This window comes from Cherax quadricarinatus, chromosome 40, assembly GCF_038502225.1.
Source record: "Cherax quadricarinatus isolate ZL_2023a chromosome 40, ASM3850222v1, whole genome shotgun sequence".
NCBI classification, from domain to species: Eukaryota; Metazoa; Arthropoda; class Malacostraca; order Decapoda; family Parastacidae; genus Cherax; species Cherax quadricarinatus.
In genome coordinates, this window is record NC_091331.1 from 32,097,490 (window position 1) to 32,123,039 (window position 25,550).

General features: G+C 39.8%; 1 protein-coding gene across 1 annotated transcript in view; it reads left to right on the plus strand.

Moving 5' to 3' along the window:
* LOC128687137 (lachesin-like) overlaps positions 1–25,550 on the plus strand; it is a 201,653-nt gene that overhangs the window by 131,680 nt on the left and 44,423 nt on the right. Inside the window, exons 3-5 of the mRNA XM_070092805.1 lie at positions 789–947; positions 19,901–20,029; positions 21,707–21,854. Of these exons, the coding sequence (XP_069948906.1) occupies positions 789–947; positions 19,901–20,029; positions 21,707–21,854 (436 nt within the window). The remainder of the gene's footprint in view (positions 1–788; positions 948–19,900; positions 20,030–21,706; positions 21,855–25,550) is intronic.

Here is a 25,550-nt window from a genome sequence, read left to right on the forward strand (position 1 = left end):
CCTTTATCTGTAAAACACACGAGTAGCTTTCTGGAATCAACACAGTCATTCTTTGGGCTTTATACAACATATGTCAGGCCCATCTTTGAGTAGCAGCATTAGCATGGAACCCACACCTGTAAAAGCATGTTAAAAACAGGAGAAAGAAGAGTGGTATGATACGAGGCTTGTTTCCGATCTAAGGGGTAAAGACATTGAATCTTCGTTTTGCAGAAAAGAAAAATCAGGGAAGACAAAAATTACTTTCAAAATCTTCAGAAGAGATATTACATACAGACAGGATTTTTGAGTGGAAGGTTACACGTACTTGAGAGCACAGCTGGAAGTTAAAGGTACTGATGAGACAGATGGATGTCAGCATTTCTTCACTTTCATCTTGGTCAGATAGTGAAATTACCTCGATGTAGAAGTGATGAAGGTAGGCTCTATACGTAGATTTAGGAGTAGGTATGATAGGGACTATGAGGGTGTGACAATGTGTAGTATGCCAACATAGCAAGGTGCGAGAATCATTAGTGTGCCACCAAAAATATTGTGAAAATAATCAGTGTGCTACCAGAGAAGGGTGTGAGAATGATCAATCAATGTGCTACCATAGCAAGGTGTGAGAATAATCAGTGTGCCACCACAGAAAGGTGTGAGAATGATCAGTGTGCCATAACAGCATGGTGTCAGAATGATCATTGTTCCATCACAGCATGGTGTCAGAATGGTAAGTGTGCCATATACCATGTTGTGAAAATGATAAAAGATCGTCAATGATCAATGATCGTCTCGTGCATCCACAGTGCCACCTTATATCAAGGACGAGATGAGCAGTCGTGACGTGGGTCTCCTAGAAGGCATGGACCTGACCCTGGCCTGCAGTGCCCGAGGCTCTCCAGTGCCCACCATCAAGTGGCGCAGGGAGGACGGCAGTGATATCCACCTCAATCACACCGTCTCAAGTAAGTGACTAACATGTAATCCAACTGTATGCAATGTACTTAACACACACATACACACACATACGAGACAGTATCCTTTAACAGTGCTTCTAGCATTCAGCGCTCTAGTTGCGGTCTTAGGATATTGGCAGCAGTCAATGTGCGTAACAGAGTCAGTGAAGATACCTACAAGAGTACAACAAGGTTTCCAGAGTCTGAAAAGTGTGATAATATCAAAAAAATTACAACTTAAATTTTAATGTGGGAGTTTTTTAATGTTAGCTTGAGTGAGAGGACATCGAGGCTGGTTAGCACCGCTGGCAGTGTTTTGCGAAAAGTGATTGCAACAAATAGTTATTATTAACAACAGGTCACGGTTGTGACCTGTGCAAATATGTGGTCAGTAATGGCCGTAATAAGTGATTAATGAGTCATTTGGTAAAGAAAGAAAGATAAAATAAAATAGTAAATTTTCCGGCAGTTGTTGCTGCCTGAATTGACTTGTGAATACAAATAATATCGTAAACTTCAGGTTATGACCGCAGTAATAAGGAAAAACGTGTGAATACCTCGGTATTAATGGGACTGGTTCAGTGATAAAAACTGGAATATATAAGAGAAGCAAAATATAAAAAGTGATGTAGACATCGTACGACATTACCAGAAGACACCACGAGGATTTCAACTACACTGTGACTGCAAACACCGAATACTTATCTATATGTGGGAGCAATTTTAAAAACACTTCCAAAGAGTGGAACAGCAGCCTAGCATAATATAAATTTTATCAACATGGGCAGTGCTAAGTGCACCTATGGTTGTTTTTAAAAGATCTCATGTGCATCAGTAAATGATATAATAATAATAATTATTGAAATAAAAGAAATTAGGAATATAGTGAGAGATATTGGAAAGAACTTCACAAGAGTGGTGTAGCCTACCGTATTACGGAGAGTGACTAATTTTCAACTACGTGGACAGTGCTGAGTGTATTATGTGTTTTTAAAAATATCTCATGTGCACCAGTATTATAATAGTAAATGATAGTATATAATTAATTAGAAAAATACAGTGAGAAATAATTCTAAAAAAGTTCAAGAGTTGTGAGCCCAGCGTACATTAAGTGACCCTCCCTCTCCTTCTCAAAGGCAGACAGACACACTAAACACACACACACACACACACACACACACACACACACACACACACACACACACACACACACACACACACACACACACACACACACACATCAAGAAAAAAACAAACGAGGGGACTGAAGAAACTGAAAGAATTAAGCTATATGCAGAGGCCCTAACAGACCACAGCAATGGTCAGGAAAAGCTGAGAAAGGAAAATGACAAACCGCTGAGCACAGGGACATCAGATAGGGAAAAGACTGAAGTATGAAACGCTGCAATGGAGGCAACTAAATTGACTCAGGGGATGTAAAGGAAAATGCAGTGGGAGGACGTAAGTGAGAGGTCAGTTTTTGTTTATAGGCTCCAGGAAGCTGAAGGGGAAACTTATGAAGCAAGAAGACAGGGGTAGAAAAAAAGCAATTGAAAGTATCATGAAAACAATAGGAGAGGATGACATGATCCAGTTTACAAATATTCTGAGAATAGGGGAGTTTGGTAGAGGAAAATCCTGGTTAGTCAAAGTAATTTTCAAGGCGGAATCGGCTCGAAACAGGATCCTGCAGGAGAAAGCACAACTAAGGGACATACCCATATACCGGAGGGTGTACCTCGACCGTGACAGCACACGAGAGGAAAGGCAGAAACTGAGAGAGGAAAAGACAGAGACGAGCAGGAGAACCCAGACTCAGAAGGAAGAGCAACTATAACCTCCTTTAGACCACCTACAGAAGGCCCTCAACCACGACAATCCAAATGCAACCAAACAATCTAACCTAAAACCCACACACTGTACCCACTTCCCCATGCCTTCTCATCACAAGCTCCACCCCCAAAGCAACCCCCCATAATTCCTGCCAGATCTCCCGCTCCCCCAGCCCCAGTGTTCTCCCCAGACCACAGTTTTAGAAAAGAAGTTGAAGGTTTGAAATACAAATGCAGATGGAAATCAAATAAATGTAAGGAGTGACATGAAAGAGTATAGCACTCACAGAAACGAAACTCACCAGGTTGATAACAGATGCAATCTTCCCACCTGGATATCAGATCCTGAAGAACGATTGAGGGAGCAGAGGGGGAGGAGGAGTTGTACTGCTCATTAAAAATCGATGGGGATTTGAGGAAATGGAAGAAATGGACGAAATGGGCGAAAGAGACTACAAACTAGATGCAGTTCAGTCTGGGGGACATAAGGTAGTCATTGCAGTGATGTACAATCCATCATAGAACTGCAGGAGGCAAAGAGAAGAACACCAAAGAGCAATGGTGGACACACTAGCTGAGGTGGCCAGAAGAGCTCACACAGATAGAGCAAAGCTACTAGTTATGGGTGATTTCAATCACAAGAAGATTGACTGAGAAAACCTGGAGCCACATGGGGGCCCTGAAACATAGCCAAGATGATGGGTGTGGTAATGGAAAACCTCTTTCATTAACATGTTAGGGGCACTACCAGAGAGAAAGGTGAAGATGAACCAGCAAGACTGGACCTCGTTTCACACTGAGTACCTCGGACATCAAAGACATCACATATGAAAGGCCCCTCGGAGCTAGTGATCACGTGGTTCTGAGCCTTGAATACATAGGAGAGTTACAAGTGGAGAGGGTAAGAAGGGTAGGATGGGAAACACAAAACTTCAAAAGAGGGGACTACACAGGCATGAGGAACTTTCTGTAAGAGGCTCAGTGGGAAAGAAAATTGGTAGGAAAATCAGTAAATGAAATGATGGACTATGTGACAACAGAATGTAAGGAGGTAGAGGAGAGGTTTGTTCCCAAGGGCAACAGAAATAATGGGAAGACCAGAACGAGCCCTTAATTTATCTAAAGGTGTAGAGAGACAAAAAACTAAGTGTGCTAGCGAATGGAAAAGTACAGAAGATGAAGGACCTAGGAAAATAAAGAGATTAATCGAAGAGCCACAGATAAGGATAGAGGCCCTTGGATATGAAAATGACTTTACATCGAAAGTCAAGTCTGACCTGACGCTGTTGTATAGCCACATCAGGAGGAAGACAACAGTCATGGACCAGGTAATCAGGCTAAGGAAGGAAGATAGGGAGCTTGCAAGAAACGACCAAGAAGTATATGAGAAGCTCATCATGAGATTTAAGGAAGTATTTACAGTGGAGACAGAAACGCCTCCTGGAAGTCAGAAGGAGGTACACCAATGAGGGATATACCAACAATTGCTGCATGAAATACAGACAACCGAGGAGGAGGTGAAGGAGCTGCTAAGTGGACTTGATACCTCAAAGAGGTATCAAGGTGGGTCCTTAGAAAGGGAGCAGAGACGCTGTGTGTGTCACTAACAACAATTTTCAATACATCCATTAAAACTGGGCAACTACCTGAGATATGAAAGATGGCAAATGTAGTCCCTATTTTTAAGGAGACAGACATGAGGTACTAAACAATAGACCAGTGCCACTGATGTGTATAGTATGCAAAGTCATGGCGAAGATTATCTGGAGAGTGGTGGAGCACCTAGAACGGAACAAGCTTATGAACTAAAAGCAGCACGGATTCAGTGAAGGAAAATCTTATGCAACAACCCTACTGGAGTTTTATGACAAAAAAACGGAAGACACAAGAGAGAGAAGGGTCGGTTGACTGCATATCTAGGACTGCAAGAAGGCCTTTGGCACAGTTCCTCACAAGAGATTAGTGCAAAAACTGGAGGACCAGGCACGTATAACAGCAAGGGCACCGCACTGGATCAGGGTATACCTGACAGGGAGGCAACAACGAGCCATGGTACATGGCGAGGTGTCAGAGTGGGCGCATTTGACGAGCGGGGTTTCACAGGGGTCATTCCTAGGACTAGTGCTGTTTTTGGTGCATGTGAACGACATGACAGAAGGGTTAGGCTCAGAAGTGTCCCTGTATGCAGATGATGTGAAGTTAATGAAGAGAATTAAATCGGATGAGGATCAGGCAGGACTACAAAGAGACCTGGACAGGCTGTAAGCTTGGTCCAGCAAATGCCTCACTGAATTCAACCCCGCCAAATGCAAAGTCATGAGGATCGGGGGAGGGGAAAAAGACCGCAGACAGAGTACAGGCTAGGTGACCAATGACTACAAACATCACTCATGGAAAAGGATCTTTGGATAAGTATAATTCCGAGCACATCTCCTGAGCCTCACAACCAGATAACTGCTGCAGCATACAGGCATCTGCCAAACCTGAAAATAGCGTTCTGTTTAGTAATGAAGGGAATAGAGCATTTTATGAGTGACTTCTCCAAAACCAGAAGGAAATTATTACTATGGAAAATTTTTCAGGGTTAAGAATTCCTTATTAAATATATTAAAAACAGAGTGGCACAACAGCACAGTAGTGCTTTTGTTGACAATATGGCGGAGTGTACATGCTCTGAGCACAGTTATTCTTATAAACCTGCAGATAACAAAACAAGTGGTTGGGCAGAAAGAATGACTATACCTGAACATAACAAGGTAAGGCAAGAAGAAAAAGTAGATTAATTAAATTATGAAAATGCAGCATTATGAAACATAATGGAACTTTTAAGGGAAACTTTTACATCAAATCCAGAAGATATTAGGTGAACTAGCTGAGATAATGAAGAAGAGACATGTGATAGCTCAGGAATTCTCTAAAAATAAGGGTAATTTTGAAAAGAACACCAAAGGTTTAGTAGAGTACAAAACTAAATTATAAGATATTTATGCAGGAATACCTAAACTTAAGAAAGAATTAGAATAGAAGGTGCAGCTAGCATTGGATATTTCTTAAGAGCTTAGATAAAGAGAGAGAAAAAAAACCTATTTCAAAGATTGAAGATAATTTTGCAAAATTTACTAGGAAATAAGACAGAGACTGAACATATGGCACTAGCTAAGAATTCTCTGCAAGAGCCAATATTACTTAAGAAATTAAAAAGGAGATTATAAATAACTAAGTTATCGAGAGACACTGTTGAGAGATGAAACGGTTATTAATTTTAGTTCTGTTGAAAAGGAAATAAAATAACGTATAGAAATAATCAAAGAGAAAAAAAAATGCATTGTCGATTATAACTTTAAAGAACATATTACGGTAGAGGCATACCGGAAAATAAGAGAAACACAAACATAGGCCACTGAAAATTACATGGTTAAAATCTCTTACATGAATAAATATAGCATTAGAACTGGACAAGATTCCAATGCTCTATTTATTCATGTAAGAGATTTTAACCATCCAATTGATTTTCAAAAAGTTGAGAAAGTAGTATCAAGCAAGTCCATGGTCGACAGGAATATAATTGAATCTTGTTTCATAAAAAGCAGTTTTGACAATAATATGAATATTTCCTTTGGTTAATATAAATTAGATCCATTTATAATTAATAGAATTTGGGTAGAATTTAATAATACACTGGACAAATAAATAGCTTGGGGGTGAGTTTTGCAAAGGACCTATCCAAGTTGGCTCGCCGCGCGTCACGTGTTTAACCGTTGTGGGATCTGATAGTGAGGTGCTGGCCGACCCCTTATATAGCTTCCTTGGATGCTTCACTTTCATAGTTCCTTGATAATGTGAGTAGTCACGAAAGCGCTTGGAATTTCTCTATTCTTTCAGAGTGGTTGTTTTGCATATATATATTATATATATATATATTATATATATATATATATATATATATATATATATATATATATATATATATATATATATATATATATATATATATATATATATATGTCGTGCCGAACATGTAACACTGGTCAATTAGCAAGAACTCATTTAAAATTAAGTCCTTTCTAAAATTTTCTCTTATACGTTCAAAGATGTATTTTTTTCATTAATGTTAATGTAAAAAATTTTAATTTTGCAACTAAAGAATCTTAGAAAACTTACCTAGCCTTATTATAACAAGATCAATTTATTTTAGCCTAACCCAACGAAAATATATATTATAGATTTGTTTACAATAATTTAATACTAATCAAACACGGTGAAATATATTTTTTTCGTTAGGTTCAGAATGATTTTGATCAAATTATTGCATACACAAATTTTCACTTGTCCTATATGGCAAGATGAGCGTTGCTATTTAAGCCAAGATCGCAAATTCAGCCTATTCGGCACGACATATATATATATATATATATATATATATATATATATATATATATATATATATTTTTTTTTTTTTTTTTTTTCAACAAGTCGGTCGTCTCCCACCGAGGCAGGGTGACCCAAAAAAGAAAGAAAATCCCCAAAAAGAAAATATTTTCATCATCATTCAACACTTTCACCACACTCACACATTATCACTGCTTTTGCAGAGGTGCTCAGAATACAACAGTTTAGAAGCATATACGTATAAAGATACACAACATATCCCTCCAAACTGCCAATATCCCAAACCCCTTCTTTAAAGTGCAGGCATTGTACTTCCCATTTCCAGGACTCAAGTCCGATTATATGAAAATAACCGGTTTCCCTGAATCCCTTCACTAAATATTACCCTGCTCACACTCCAACAGATCGTCAGGTCCCAAGTATCATTCGTCTCCATTCACTCCTATCTAACACGCTCATGCACGCTTGCTGGAAGTCCAAGCCCCTCGCCCACAAAACCTCCTTTACCCCCTCTTTCCAACCCTTTCGAGGACGACCCCTACCCCTCTTTCCTTCCCCTATAGATTTATATGCTTTCCATGTCATTCTACTTTGATCCATTCTCTCTAAATGACCAAACCACCTCAACAACCCCTCTTCTGCCCTCTGACTAATGCTTTTATTAACTCCACACCTTCTCCTAATTTCCACACTCCGAATTTTCTGCATAATATTTACACCACACATTGCCCTTAGACAGGACATATCCACTGCCTCCAACCGTCTCCTCGCTGCTGCATTTACCACCCAAGCTTCACATCCATATAAGAGTGTTGGTACTACTATACTTTCATACATTCCCTTCTTTGCCTCCATAGATAACGTTTTTTGACTCCACATATACCTCAATGCACCACTCACCTTTTTTCCCCTCATCAATTCTATGGTTAACCTCATCCTTCATAAAATCCATCTGCCGACACGTCAAATCCCAAGTATCTGAAAACATTCACTTCTTCCATACTCCTCCTCCCCAATTTGATATCCAATTTTTCTTTATCTAAATCGTTTGATACCCTCATCACCTTACTCTTTTCTATGTTCACTTTAAACTTTCTACCTTTACACACATTCTCAAACTCATCCACTAACCTTTGCAATTTTTCTTTAGAATCTCCCATAAGCACAGTATCATCAGCAAAAAGTAACTGTGTCAATTCCCATTTTGAATTTGATTCCCCATAATTTAATCCCACCCCTCTCCCGAACACCCTAGCATTTACTTCTTTTACAACCCCATCTATAAATATATTAAACAACCATGGTGACATTACACATCCCTGTCTAAGACCTACTTTTACCGGGAAGTATTCTCCCTCTCTTCTACACACCCTAACCTGAGCCTCACTATCCTCATAAAAGCTCTTTACAGCATTTAGTAACTTACCACCTATTCCATATACTTGCAACATCTGCCACATTGCTCCTCTATCCACTCTATCATATGCCTTTTCTAAATCCATAAATGCAATATAAACTTCCCTACCTTTATCTAAATACTGTTCACATATATGCTTCAATGTAAACACTTGATCTACACATCCCCTACCCACTCTGAAGCCTCCTTGCTCGTCCGCAATTCTACATTCTGTCTAACCTCTAATTCTTTCAATTATAACCCTACCGTATACTTTTCCTGGTATACTCAGTAAACTTATTCCTCTATAATTTCTACAATCTCTTTTGTCCCCTTTCCCTTTATATAAAGGGACTATACATGCTCTCCGCCAATCCCTAGGTACCTTCCCCTCTTTCATACATTTATTAAACAAAAGTACCAACCACTCCAACACTATATCCCCCCCTGCTTTTAACATTTCTGTCATGATCCCATTAGTTCCAGCTGCTTTACCCCCTTTCATTCTACCTAATGCCTCACGTACCTCCACCACACTTACATTCTGCTCTTCTTCACTCCTAAAAGATGGTATTCCTCCATGGCCAGTGCATGAAATTACCGCCTCCCTTTCTTCCTCATCATTTAAAAGTTCCTCAAAATATTCTCGCCATCTACCTAATACCTCCCTCTCCCCATCTACTAACTCCCCTACTCTGTTTTTAACTGACAAATCCTTACTTTCCCTAGGCTTTCTTAACTTGTTTAACTCACTCCAAATTTTTTTCTTATTTTCATTAAAATTTCTTGACAGTGCCTCTCCCACTCTATCATCTGCTCTCCTTTTGCACTCTCTCACCACTCTCTTCACCTTTCTTTTACTCTCCATATACTCTGCTCTTCTTATAACACTTCTGCTTTGTAAAAACCTCTCGTAAGCTACCCTTTTCTCTTTTATCACACCCTTTACTTCATCATTCCACCAATCACTCCTCTTTCCTCCTGCCCCCACCCTCCTATAACCACAAACTTCTGCCCCACATTCTAATACTGCATTTTTAAAACTATTCCAACCCTCTTCAACCCCCCCACTACTCATCTTTGCACTAGCCCACCTTTCTGCCAATAGTCGCTTATATCTCGCCCGAACTTCCTCCTCCCTTAGTTTATACACTTTCACCTCCCTCTTACTTGTTGTTGCCACCTTCCTCTTTTCCCATCTACCTCTTTCTCTAACTGTAGCTACAACTAAATAATGATCCGATATATCAGTTGCCCCTCTATAAACATGTACATCCTGGAGCCTACCCATCAACCTTTTATCCACCAATACATAATCTAACAAACTACTTTCATTACGTGCTACATCATACCTTGTATATTTATTTATCCTTTTTTCATAAAATATGTATTACTTATTACCAAATTTCTTTCTACACATAGCTCAATTAAAGGCTCCCCATTTACATTTACCCCTGGCACCCCAAATTTACCTACTACTCCCTCCATAACATTTTTACCCACTTTAGCATTGAAATCCCCAACCACCATTACTCTCACACTTGATTCAAAACTCCCCACGCATTCACTCAACATTTCCCAGAATCTCTCTCTCTCCTCTACACTCCTTCTCCAGGTGCATACACGCTTACTATAACCCACTTTTCACATCCTATCTTTATTTTACTCCACATAATCCTTGAATTTATACATCTGTAGTCCCTCTTTTCCTGCCATAGCTTATCCTTCAACATTATTGCTACTCCTTCTTTAGCTCTAACTCTATTTGAAACCCCTGACCTAATCCCATTTATTCCTCTCCACTGAAACTCTCCCACCCCCTTCAGCTTTGTTTCACTTAAAGCCAGGACATCCAGCTTCTTCTCATTCATAACATCCACAATCATCTCTTTCTTATCATTTGCACAACATCCACGCACATTCAGACTTCCCACTTTGACAATTTTCTTCTTCTTATTCTTTTTAGTAATCTTTACAGGAAAAGGGGTTACTAGCCCATTGTTCCCGGCATTTTAGTTGACTTTTACAACACGCATGGCTTACGGAGGAAAGATTCTTATTCCACTTCCCCAATTGATATAAAAGGAAAAGTAATAAAACCAAGAACTATTAAGATAAAATCAAAGAAAACTCAGATGAGTGTGTATAAATAAACATGTACATGTATGTGTAGTGTGACCTAAGTGTAAGTAGAAGTAGCAAGACGTACCTGTAATCTTGCATATTTATGAGACAGACAAAAGACATCAGCAATCCTACCATCATGTAAAACAATCACAGGCTTTCGTTTTACACTCACTTGGCAGGACGGTAGTACCTCCCTGGGCGGTTGCTGTCTACCAACCTACTACCTATATATATATATATATATATATATATATATATATATATATATATATATATATATATATATATATATATATATATATATATATTTATATATATATGTCGTGCCGAATAGGCAGAACTTGCGATCTAGGCTTAAATAGCAACGCTCATCTTGCCATATAGGACAAGTGAAAATTTGTGTATGCAATAATTTCGCCAAAATCATTCTGAACCTAAAGAAAAAAATATATTTCACTGTGTTTGTTTAGTATTAAATTACTGTAAACAAATCTAAATTATATTTAGTTGGGTTAGGCTAAAATAAATTGCGCTTGTTATAATAAGGTTAGGTAAGCTTTCTAAGTTCCTTTTGGTGCAAAATTAAAATTTTTTGAATCAACATTAATGAAAAAAATATATCTTTAAACGTATAAGAGAAAATTTTAGAAATGACTTAATTTTAAATGAGTTATTGCTAATTGACTAGTTTTACATATTTGGCACGACATTATATATATATATATATATATATATATATATATATATATATATATATATATATATATATATATATATATATATATATATATATATATGTAGTGCCGAATAGGCAGAACTTGCGATCTTGGCTTAAATAGCAATGCTCATCTTGCTATATAGGACAAGTGAAAATTTGTGTATGCAATAATTTCGCCAAAATCATTCTGAACCTAACGAAAAAAATATATTTGATTGTGTTTGTTTAGTACTAAATTACTGTCAGCGTATTTAAAATATATTTAGTTGGGTGAGGCTAAAATAAATTGCTCTTGTTTTAATAAGGTTAGGTAAGTTTTCTAAGATTCTTTTGGTGCAAAATTAAAAATTTTTACATTAACAATAATGGAAAAAATATATCTTTAAACGTATAAGAGAAAATTTCAGAAAGGACTTAATTTTAAATGAGTTCATGCTCATTGACCAGTTTTACATATTCGGCACGACATATACACACACACATATATATATATATATATATATATATATATATATATATATATATATATATATATATATATATATATATATATATATATATATATTTGAATGCAGCTTTGACAAACGTACTATATATATATATATATATATATATATATATATATATATATTATATATATATATATATATATATTATTACATAATATGGTACAGAAGATTTAAGAGATACATTGTTGATGTAAAGGTGGCATATAAGGTACATGTTGTTACGTGTGTATCACCGACTACAAGGCGAAAATCTCATCCAGCTCCTCAGAGCTGGGGCGTGTGCCCAAAATACAGCAGGCATTACCCCTTTGAACAGCCGCACTGAGCCGCTGGAACAGAAAACTATCTGCCCTGGGATCCCTAGTTACCCTGATGAGTCTTTTTCCCAGCTCCTTAAGGAATTTAGATGCACTCTTTCCCCATGAGCCAAGGGTCTCTGAGCCTATGGGAACAAACATATAATGATGGGCAAGTTCTCCATATTTTCTAGACTTTTGGGACTCCCTGAAGCTTGCAGCTGCCCCTCCTTCCTCCCTGGTGTATTGGAGATAGGTATCAGCCAAGGTAGATGCACATGTATAGTCCCACACCACCTGCTTCCCATCTGTTCAGGCTTGAAGGGTGATACCATTTGGACGCTTCTGGCTGCCATCAGATCTGCATAGTTGGGGTGGCTCCCTTACTGCTGGGCATCCAGCTGTTGTGAGGCTCCTCTTGATAATGTTATTAACCTCCTCATGTCTTGCAATCTTTCCCTCGGATTTACGGCACACAAGACCATGGTATCCGAATCGGTCTGCTGCTTCACTGCCACAAATACACCTGTGTTCGGCGAGAATAGGGGCGGCAAGTCGAAGGGCAACACCGATGCGGATGGTCTGTGGGTCGAGGAGTGTGCCAAGGCTGGAGTTGGGAACAGCCAACAGAAAGTCCCCAGGATGAGGGGCTCTCACTGCCAGGAGGCGGGCTCTATCCTTCCCTGACTCACTCTGAAGCATTATTGAGGCTATATTTTCCACTATTGGACCATCCCAGTGCGATTGTTTGTAGTTGTTGGGGGGAGCAGGTCTGGTTTCTGAGCCCGTTAGATTATCCCAGATCATTGCTCCGTCAATGAATTTTTGGTCCTGGACTCCAATCTTGTCCCTAAGATGTTCAGGGAGAATCGCTGCTACAAGCTCTCTGGATGCAATACACGAGGACAGAAAAGCAGGTAACGCAATCTGTGATGATTTGCGGACACCAATGCCTCCTAGTCTGACTGGAAGTGTAGCTTGGTTCCACTGCCCGTCTTCTAGAGTAAGGTTAAGTGCTTTCGTAAAAATCTGCCTCAGAATACTGTCATATTCGTGCTGTATAGGGTTATCATATGAAGGTGCACATCTTAGGAAATATGTCAACCTGGGCAGACTCAAGCACTTCGTGAGAAGGTACAAGGCATCGTGGGTGTCCAGATTGCCTATTCGTTGTTCCATTCTCCTTATCTCTTCCAATTTCTTCCTGAGAATTGTGTCAATGTCATTGCTTCCCAGAGGTGCTCCTAGCAAGACACTATTTGTGGGGGCAATGACTGCTTCTCCTGGTAGTTTTGATCTCACTGCATTTATCACTTGTTGACTGACTGAGATGATTTCACATTTGGATGGATTCAGGACGAGACCCATTTCCTGTCCCCGTGTCATTACCTGTGTAAGGTCATGTAGGAGGGACTCCTTTGTACCTGCTGGTGTGCCATCATCTAGGAACCAGATGTTTAGCTCGCTGGTCAGTCTGACTGTGATTTCCCTAACTGCTATACAGAAGAGAAATGGTGCAAGAGGATCTCCTTGTTGGACAAACTCCGATGATGTGATTTCATGCTCTCCAAAGAGAAGCATTGATTCCTTGCTATACCCAGCTGAAACAAAAGGGAAGAGACCAGGGAAATGTTCTTGTACTGCTGCTAATACCACGTCTCTTTTCAGGAGATTGAACGCATTCTTGAAATCTAATTTTACCACTGCATTGTCCTCAGGCAGGTTGTTGATATACGCCCTTGTTGCATGAACCGCTGCTTCACTTCCTTGAGAGACCCCAAAGCCAAGCTGGTTTGGTTGAAGCATCATGGCTGCCTGTGCACGAATACTTCGGACAGCAGCTTTGGATAAGAGGCGGCGTAACGTGTTGCCTACTGCAATTGGCCGAATTCCTCCATCCTTCTTTTTAAGTGCACAAAGTGTTGCACCAAAAAAGAAAGGTCTAATTTCATCAGGAATCAGACCAGCCAAGGAATTGTTGACGAACCTTGTGATCTCTTAAAGCAGTGTCTCTGCAATTTCCCCAATAACTGGATTAACCATTTCCTTTAAATGCTGTGGTCTTATTCCAGTGTAACCCCCAGCAGAGCCAGATGGGAACGACATTATTGCTTTGTAAATGTCTGAGTCTTCCACAATCAATGGTTCCATAGTGGGGACAGAGGTGTTGGAACTGTTGGTGCCACTGGTTTCCCTGGCAGGTTGCTTTCCTCTAAGTGCTTCAGCCATGTCAACATCCCTGGGAGCAACTGTATCTTCACTGGTAATAATTCTGATTGTCCCCACTGTGTTGCCCTCTTCAATTTTCTTGCTCACTTGGACTCTGACTTTTTCACTGTCAATAGAGTGAGTGGGGGTTCTGCCTCTCCCTTTTTTGTGTTGACGGGGCAGGCGAATGAGGTTATCAACTATAGGAAAATCTCTTAAGGATTTAATTATCATTGAGGCTAGCCTCTTCCCCCTTCTTTCCGGCACAGCTAAGCAGACATTGCCAAAAAGCAAGTTGTGCCATGCCTTGATGGTTGGTGGAGCATTTAAGATAGTGGAACCATCGTTTACTTTTTTCAGGAGGTCTGTAAGTTTCCCAGCGGCGTGTGGACAGGCTGCTTTGGGAATATGTGTGAGTGTCCTCGTACCTGTTGCTTTAATTGCTTCCAAGAGATTGTCTGATGAGATGAAATCTGTTGGAGTGGATTCAGGTGCCTGAGGTGGCTCTGGATCATCACTTTCCACAGGAGGACATCCTGAACCAGGGCAACTACCGTGTTTGCGGAGGAAACCATTAGAGTTGAGAGAACGAAGCTGTAAGCATGACCGACACTTGCCTCTCCTAGTATTGCCAGCCGTGCCATATATATATATATATATATATATATATATATATATATATATATATATATATATATATATATATGCAAGGAATTCGCGAGAGCATGCGAAATATACACAAACACTGATCTCTGGCTGAAGGAGACTCGAACCTACGAACCTTAGGACAAGGTACGCAGTGCTTTACCAATCTACCCACACTGGACCAATACCTTGGCGTGTAGCATGAGCTACACGTTTGATCCAAGGCAGCCAGCTTTCAGGGAGAAGGCTTACAGCTTTTCATCTCATCCCCTGCATGCATCAGCCTTACTAGAGATTTGAACAATGCAAGGAATTCGCGAGAGCATGCGAAATATACACAAACACTGATCTCTGGCTGAAGAAGACTCGAACCTACGAACCTTAGGACAAGGTACGCAGTGCTTTACCAATCTACCCACACTGGACCAATACCTTGGCGTGTAGCATGAGCTACACGTTTGATCCAAGGCAGCCAGCTTTCAGGGAGAAGGCTTACAGCTTTTCATCTCATCCCCTGCATGCATCAGCCTTACTAGAGATTTGAACAATGCAAGGAATTCGCGAGAGCATGCGAAATATACACAAACACTGATCTCTGGCTGAAGGAGACTCGAACCTACGAACCTTAGGACAAGGTACGCAGTGCTTTACCAATCTACCCACACTGGACCAATACCTTGGCGTGTAGCATGAGCTACACGTTTGATCCAAGGCAGCCAGTTTTCAGGGAGAAGGCTTACAGCTTTTCATCTCATCCCCTGCATGCATCAGCCTTACTAGAGATTTGAACAATGCAAGGAATTCGCGAGAGCATGCGAAATATACACAAACACTGATCTCTGGCTGAAGGAGACTCGAACCTACGAACCTTAGGACAAGGTACGCAGTGCTTTACCAATCTACCCACACTGGACCAATACCTTGGCGTGTAGCATGAGCTACACGTTTGATCCAAGGCAGCCAGTTTTCAGGGAGAAGGCTTACAGCTTTTCATCTCATCCCCTGCATGCATCAGCCTTACTAGAGATTTGAACAATGCAAGGAATTCGCGAGAGCATGCGAAATATACACAAACACTGATCTCTGGCTGAAGGAGACTCGAACCTACGAACCTTAGGACAAGGTACGCAGTGCTTTACCAATCTACCCACACTGGACCAATACCTTGGCGTGTAGCATGAGCTACACGTTTGATCCAAGGCAGCCAGCTTTCAGGGAGAAGGCTTACAGCTTTTCATCTCATCCCCTGCATGCATCCGCCTTACTAGAGATTTGAACAATGCAAGGAATTCGCGAGAGCATGCGAAATATACACAAACACTGATCTCTGGCTGAAGGAGACTCGAACCTACGAACCTTAGGACAAGGTACGCAGTGCTTTACCAATCTACCCACACTGGACCAATACCTTGGCGTGTAGCATCCGCTACACGTTTGATCCAAGGCAGCCAGCTTTCAGGGAGAAGGCTTACAGCTTTTCATCTCATCCCCTGCATGCATCAGCCTTACTGTTCACTTATATGTTTCACTGTAAACACCTGGTCCACACACCCCCTACCTTTTCTAAAGCCGCCTTGTTCATCTGCTATCCTATTCTCCGTCTTACTCTTAATTCTTTCAATAATAACTCTACCATACACTTTACCAGGTATACTCAACCGACTTATCCCCTATAATTTTTGCACTCTCTTTTGTCCCCTTTTCCTTTATACAAAGGAACTATGCATGCTCTCTGCCAATCCCTAGGTACCTTACCCTCTTCCATACATTTATTAAATAATTGCACCAACCACTCCAAAACTATATCCCCACCTGCTTTTAACATTTCTATCTTTATCCCATCAATCCCGGCTGCCTTACCCCCTTTCATTTTACCTACTGCCTCACGAACTTCCCCCACACTCACAACTGGCTCTTCCTCACTCCTACAAGATGTTATTCCTCCTTGCCCTATACACGAAATCACAGCTTCCCTATCTTCATCAACATTTAACAATTCCTCAAAATATTCCCTCCATCTTCCCAATACCTCTAATTCTCCATTTAATAACTCTCCTCTACTATTTTTAACTGACAGATCCATTTTTTCTCTAGGCTTCCTTAACTTGTTAATCTCACTCCAAAACTTTTTCTTATTTTCAACAAAATTTGTTGATAACATCTCACCCACTCTCTCATTTGCTCTCTTTTTACATTGCTTCACCACTCTCTTAACCTCTCTCTTTTTCTCTATATACTCTTCCCTCCTTGCATCACTTCTACTTTGTAAAAACTTCTCATATGCTAACTTTTTTCCCTTACAACTCTCTTTACATCATCATTCCACCAATCGCTCCTCTTCCCTCCTGCACCCACTTTCCTGTAACCATAAACTTCTGCTGAACACTCTAGCATTATATTTTTAAGCCTACCCCATACCTCTTCGACCCCATTGCCTATGCTCTCACTAGCCCATCTATCCACCAATAGCTGTTTATATCTTACCCTAACTGCCTCCTCTTTTAGTTTATAAACCTTCACCTCTCTCTTCCCTGATGCTTCTATTCTCCTTGTATCCCATCTACCTTTTACTCTCAGTGTAGCTACAACTAGAAAGTGATCTGATATATCTGTGGCCCCTCTATAAACATGTACATCCTGAAGTCTACTCAACAGTCTTTTATCTCCCAATACATAATCCAACAAACTACTGTCATTTCGCCCTACATCATATCTTGTATACTTATTTATCCTCTTTTTCTTAAAATATGTATTACCTATAACTAAACCCCTTTCTATAAGTTCAATCAAAGGGCTCCCATTATCATTTACACCTGGCACCCCAAACTTACCTACCACACCCTCTCTAAAAGTTTCTCCTACTTTAGCATTCAGTTCCCCTACCACAATTACTCTCTCACTTGGTTCAAAGGCTCCTATACATTCACTTAACATCTCCCAAAATCTCTCTCTCTCTCTCTCTCCTCTACATTCCTCTCTTCTCCAGGTGCATTCACGCTTATTATGACCCACTTTTCGCATCCAACCTTTACTCTAATCCACATAATTCTTGAATTTACACATTCATATTCTCTTTTCTCCTTCCATAACTGATCCTTCAACATTACTGCTACCCTTTCCTTTGCTCTAACTCTCTCAGATACTCCAGATTTAATTCCATTCATTTCCCCCCACCGAAACTCCCCTACCCCCTTCAGCTTTGTTTTGCTTAGGGCCAGGACATCCAACTTCTTTTCATTCATAACATCAGCAATCATCTGTTTCTTGTCATCCGCACTACATCCACGCACATTCAAGCATCCCAGTTTTATTAAGTTTTTCTTCTTCTCCTTTTTAGTAAATGTCTGCAGGAGAAGGAGTTACCAGCCCACTGCTCCCGGCAATATATATATATATATATATATATATGTCGTGCCGAATATGCAAAACTGGTCAATTAGCAAGAACTCATTTAAAATTAAGTCTTCTCTAAAATTTTCTCTTATACGTTTAAAGATATATTTTTTTCATTAATGCTGGTGTAAAAATTTATAATTTTGCACCAAAAGGAACTTAGAAAACTTACCTAACCTTATTATAACAAAAACAATTTATTTTAGCCTAACCCAACGAAATATATTTTAGATTTGTTTACAATAATTTAATACTAAATAAACACAGTGAAATATATTTTTTTCGTTAGGTTCAGAATGATTTTGGCGAAATATTTGCATACACAAATTTTCACTTGTCCTATATGGCAAGATGAGCGTTGCTATTTAAGCCAAGATGGCAAGTTCTGCCTATTCGGCACGACATTATATATATATATATATATATATATATATATATATATATATATATATATAAATATATATATATATAAATATATATGCAAAACAATCACTCTGAAAAAATAGAGAAATTCCAAGCGCTTTCGTGACTACTCACATTATCAAGGAACTATAATGTGAGTCGTCACGCAAGCGCTTGGAATTTCTCTATTTTTTCTGAGTGGGTGTTTTTCATATTCCGAAATCACCTGTTTACTGTGATCTTATTGCATTATATATATATATATATATATATATATATATATTATATATATATATATATATATATATATTTATATATATTTTCTATATATATATATATATATATATATATATGTATATATATTGTATATATATATATATATATATATATATATATATATATATATTATATATATATATATATATATATATATATATTGTATATATATATATATATATATATATATATATATATATATTGTATATATATATATATATATATATTGTATATATATATATATTATATATATACATGTATATTATATATATTATATATATACATGTATATATATAGTACGTTTGTCAAAGCTGCCTTCATGACTCACAATTTCGTGAGTCATGAAGGCGGCTTTGAACAGACTTGAACTAAAGAACGCCACCCCTTCACTGGTGTGGGATTCGTCTGTAAAAACCTGCATTTGTGGGGTCTTGCTTACTCCACTATGGTGTATAGAAATATGCCTATTTGGATGAATCTTGTCAGAGTCAGCTGGCCAAGTGGTTAACGCATGGGCTTGGGTTCAACCCTCACCCGTTCCGTAATTTATCGGAGGTATAGAAGTTATTTTTGTGTTTTTGGGGTGTGAGTGCGTAAATATACACGCAACACCTTTTCAAGCTCTCAATTATAACTGGTTGTCGGTTGGTCATATCTTTAGCTAAAACAGGTAGTTAACACCTTCTCGTTCTAGACTTCTTTTTCCCACATCTATCCTCTTGATCACTTCATGTTCTGGTCTTCCATTCTCGTCACTTTTTTCTTTCACAGTGGTGGAGGTGCCGGGGCCACTGCTGCAGCTCTCGCAGGTCAGCAGGACGGGCATGGGAGCATATCTATGCATAGCCTCAAATGGCATACCCCCTTCCGTCAGCAAGCGTATCCAAGTGGAAGTCAAATGTGAGTAATATGTAAATCAGTGCTCTATAGGTAGTGAGATACTTAAATTGACAGTCTTTAATCTAGTTTGAAGTTATGTGTTCTTTGCCGTGTAGCGGTATCTAGGCAGAAGTCCAGTGTGTTTTGTAAGTGTCAAATGTAAAAGTAAGTGTATATCGTCAGTGTGATGGAGGGGAAAGTTTCGTATTTCCTAACAGGCGAACCGCTAACTTGACGAGCAGATCATTTTTATGCCATGTAAATGAATGCTGTATAAAACAACTAATCAGCACAATGTGCTGCAGACTAGAGATGTATCGGATATCCACATCTGCATCTGCGGAACATCTGCACAATTTCTCACATCTGCATCCGTATCCACGTCAGCATTTTCTTGTAAACAGATATCCGCATCTGCAAAATAAGTAAGACGTCCTCATACACATCCGCATCCGCGTATATCTAAATTTTCACATCCGATACATCTCTTCTGCAGACACTGAGCCGAAGTTCACAGGTTCACACGAAATAGCCTCCTTAAGGATATCAGTTGACAGTGTGGCATGTAACATGAGGCCTAAAAGTAAATCACAAAAGCCATTGCTGTCACAACGTCGAGGAAATATGAGCATTCCCCATGTTGTTTACGAATCATTATGAAGTAGTGGTCATTGGGTGACAAGTCAGTAAACTGGAACAATCTTTACCTGCTTAGAAATAAAAAAAAAAAACTGCTCTCTTATTTTCCTCCAATGGGAAAAACAATCTACGGACAAAACCTGTTGAAAAGTCTTGCAAAAATGTAGAAGACTCTTCATTGAGATGGCAAAGCATAACTTTACGAACATTATGATGACCAGGTTCTGCGATAGGACAATTAGTTGTCCTCGAACCAGGAGTTGTGATTGGATCCTCTACTGTCACCACAAGAGGAATTGTCACCGACCCATTTTTGTGTATGCTGTTCTGTAGATAAACAATGGGATGTGGTGGAAATAAATGGTATAAAATACCGACACAATGGAAATATAAACACATATGCAGTATAATGTGATCCTTTATTGACTACGTTTCGCCCACACAGTGGGCTTTTTAAAGTCACAAACATCTGTTTGTGACTTGAAAAAGCGCACTTTGTGGGCGAAACGTAGTCAATAAAGGATCACATTATACTGCATATGTGTTTATATTTCCAATGGGATGTGGTAATGGTGCTCAAGTCCTTCCCATTCCTGAACTGCGTCCTTATCAGAAACTAAAAAGCCATGAAATGGGTAGTAGACATAGCAATTTTTTGTTCAATCTGTTCTGCCACGGTTGAGTCCAAAAACCTGTCAACCATGAACAATGACGATTAAGACAGGATTTTCGATCTTTTGATACCTAGTACTTAATTCTTTAGGTTATGACAATGATTCCATTCATCAATCGAGAAGGCTCCGAGTATATCTACCTCTGCATTTTTTGTATCCTAGTCATTTTTTTTACTTTCCTGTATACATATAAACTTTTGACTAAAAACTTATATAGCACGGTAAGACAAAAAATATGTTATGATGAGATCTTGACTAGGATACAGTTAGAATATTTGCATCATGTGAATATATTGTGAAAATATTGAGAGAATGGTGAGCGATATGTGTAAGGTGAATGTAAAGAGACATTATATTGTTCAGTGACCATGAGTCTCTTTCACAGTTCTGCCCACTGTGTACGTGCCCCACCAGCTGGTGGGAGTGCCCCTCGGGCAAGATGTCATCATTGAGTGCTACATCGAAGCCTGGCCCGCTGGTCTCAACTACTGGAAAAGACCCAACGGCATCGAGGTCCTTCATTCGGACGATAAGTTAGTCAAGTTTTCCTGTTTTACTTATATTATGTAGTAAGAAATCAGGATAACTTCTCTGTTTTTACGTTGAAGATGGTGTAGCTTCTCCATTTTCTATGTATAAGATTGGTTAAACAAACCACGGTACGGGAGGGGTTAAAATCCATGGCACAATCATGCTATGACGATTTCGTGAGCCAAGATTGATTAACTTCTACATTTTCTACGTAGAAGGTTGGGTGGCTTATATTTTATACATACAGGTTTGGATAACTTCTTCCTATCATGCACAGAAAATAGTTTAGCATTTATATTTTTGTAAATGATGGAGCAGCTGCTATAATTTTAACTAGTAGCAAAATGCATTTCTGTAATCTTCATTTGGAAGACTGAAGTTACACAATCTTTTATGATTACCGATAAACTGACAGAGGATCGAGCCATCACTAGTTATGCTGAATGACTCATGTATAACGTTGAATATTATCTTAATACAATTAATACTACTAACATATATATCTTTCACTGAAATGCCAATACGACATTTCCTGAGAAGGCAATTCATTAACTTCTTCATATCTTAATTATTTCCTGCAAATTGATTACATTAAAGGATATATCGCTTAACATTATGTTATATATATTCTCATAAATCATATAGACACTCATATATTGGTGGCACGGAAGATGAGACGAATAATTGCCGAATGACACCGTGTGTCCAGTTAGTGTTGTAACAGAGGAGATAATTGGTAGATGAGATGTCGAGTTCAGAATATAATGTTACTCCATTATGTTTAAAATAAAGACCAAATATTATGTATGCAAGGAAAATTATGTCATTATCGATTGTTGGCAGTAACGAAGAAAATGAAAATGTTAATGATGGGTAGTTGAATGATATTTTGATATTTATATTTTTTTACTTTAATAATTCACTCGCACTCACACTTTCACTCACGTACACACAGACAGGCAGATACACAGACACACACACACACACACACACACACACACACACACACACACACACACACACACACACACATACACAAACACACTTTCCTGTATACAGCAGTAAGACAAGAGAGAGAGGGGTGGGTGGATTGCATTTTCTTGGACTGCAAGAAGGCGTTTGACACAGTTCCACACAAGAGATTGGTGCAAAAACTGGAGGACCAAGCAGGGATAACAGGGAAGGCACTACAATGGCTCAGGGAATACTTGTCAGGAAGACAGCAGCGAGTCATGGTACGTGGCGAGGTGTCAGAGTGGGCACCTGTGACCAGCGGGGTCCCACAGGGGTCAGTCCTAGGACCAGTGCTGTTTCTGGTATTTGTGAACGACATGACGGAAGGAATAGACTCTGAGGTGTCCCTGTTTGCAGATGACGTAAAGTTGATGAGAAGAATTCACTCGATCGAAGACCAGGCAGAACTACAAAGGGATCTGGACAGGCTGCAGACCTGGTCCAGCAATTGGCTCCTGGAGTTCAATCCCACCAAGTGCAAAGTCATGAAGATTGGGGAAGGGCAAAGAAGGCCGCAGATGGAGTACAGTCTAGGGGGTCAAAGACTACAAACCTCACTCAAGGAAAAAGATCTTGGGGTGAGTATAACACCAGGCACATCTCCTGAAGCGCACATCAACCAAATAACTGCTGCAGCATATGGGCGCCTGGCAAACCTCAGAACAGCATTCCGATATCTTAATAAGGAATCATTCAGGACCCTGTACACCGTGTACGTTAGGCCCATATTGGAGTATGCGGCACCAGTTTGGAGCCCACACCTAGCCAAGTACGTGAAGAAACTAGAGAAAGTGCAAAGGTTTGCAACAAGACTAGTCCCAGAGCTAAGAGGTATGTCCTACGAGGAGAGGTTAAGGGAAATCAACCTGACGACATTGGAGGACAGGAGAGATAGGGGGACATGATAACGACATACAAAATACTGAGAGGAATTGACAAGGTGGACAAAGACAGGATGTTCCAGAGATTGGACACAGTAACAAGGGGACACAGTTGGAAGCTGAAGACACAGATGAATCACAGGGATGTTAGGAAGTATTTCTTCAGCCACAGAGTAGTCAGTAAGTGGAATAGTTTGGGAAGCGATGTAGTGGAGGCAGGATCCATACATAGCTTTAAGCAGAGGTATGATAAAGCTCACGGCTCAGGGAGAGTGACCTAGTAGCGATCAGTGAAGAGGCGGGGCCAGGAGCTCGGACTCGACCCCCGCAACCTCAACTAGGTGAGTACAACAACTAGGTGAGTACACACACACACACACACATACACACACGCACACACACACACAGCATTAAACTACAGACCAGTGTCGCTGACTTGTATAGTATGTAAAGTCATGGAAAAGATTATCAGGAGAAAAGTAGTGGAACACAATGAAAAGACAGGGCTCATGCATGACAGTCAGCACGGCTTCAGAGATGGGAAATCCTGTGTCACAAATTTACTTGAGTTCTACGATAAGGTAACAGAAGTAAGACAGGAGATAGAGGGATGGGTAGATTGCATCTTTTTAGATTGCAAGAAGGCTTTTGACACAGTATCACACAAGAGACTGGTGCAAAAATTAGAGGAGCAGGCAGGAATAAAGGGGAAAGTACTGCAATGGATCAGGGAATACCTAACAGGAAGGAAACAATGTGTGTTTGTATGTGCTAAAGTGTCAGAGTGGGCGAATGTGTCGAGTGGGGTTCCACAAGGTTCAGTCCTAGGCCCGGTGCTGTTTCTTGTGGAAAGGAATAGATTCAGAAGTGTTACTGTTCGCTGATGATGTGAAACTGATGGGGAGAATACAAGTGGGCGAGAATCAGTTAAGATTACAAGGGGATCTGGACAAACTACAAGTATGGTCCGATAAATGGCTCTTGGAGTTTAACCCCAGTAAGTGTAAGGTCATGAAGATTGGGGAAGGACACAGAAGACAGCAGACGGAGTACAGGTTAGGAAACCAACAGCTGCAAACATCAGTTAAAGAAAAGGATCTTGGGGTAAGCATTATAACGAACATGTCCCCTGAGGCACAGATCAATCAAATAACTGCTGCAGCATATGGGAGATTGGCAAACCTGAGATTGGCATTTAGACCTCTGAGTAAGGAGTCATTCACGACGTTGTACACAGTGTACGTAAGGCCTATATTGGAATATGCAGCGCCAGTATGGAACACGATTAGTCCCGGAACTGAGGGGTATGTCTTATGAGGAAAGGTTAAGGGAACTCAACATGATGACACTATAGGATAGGAGGGATAGAGGGGACATGATAACAACGTATAAAATACTAAGAGGCACTGACAAGGTGGACAAGGATCGAATGTTTCAGAGATGGGATACAGAAACAAGGGGACACAATTGGAAACTGAAAACCCAGATGAGTCATAGGGATGTTAGGAAGTATTTCCTTAGTCTTAGAGTTGTCAAGAACTGGAATAATCTGGAGAGTGAAATAGTGAAAGCAAGTTCCATAAATAGCTTTAAGAAGAGGTATGACAAATATCATGGAGCAGGGAGAGAGTGAATTAGTATCGACCAGTGAAGAGGCGGGGCCAGGAGCTATGACTCGACCCCTGCAGCCACATATAGGTGAGTACATGTAGGTGAGTACACACACACACACACACACACACACACACACACACGCACAGACACACACACACACGCACACACAAACACACACACGCACACACA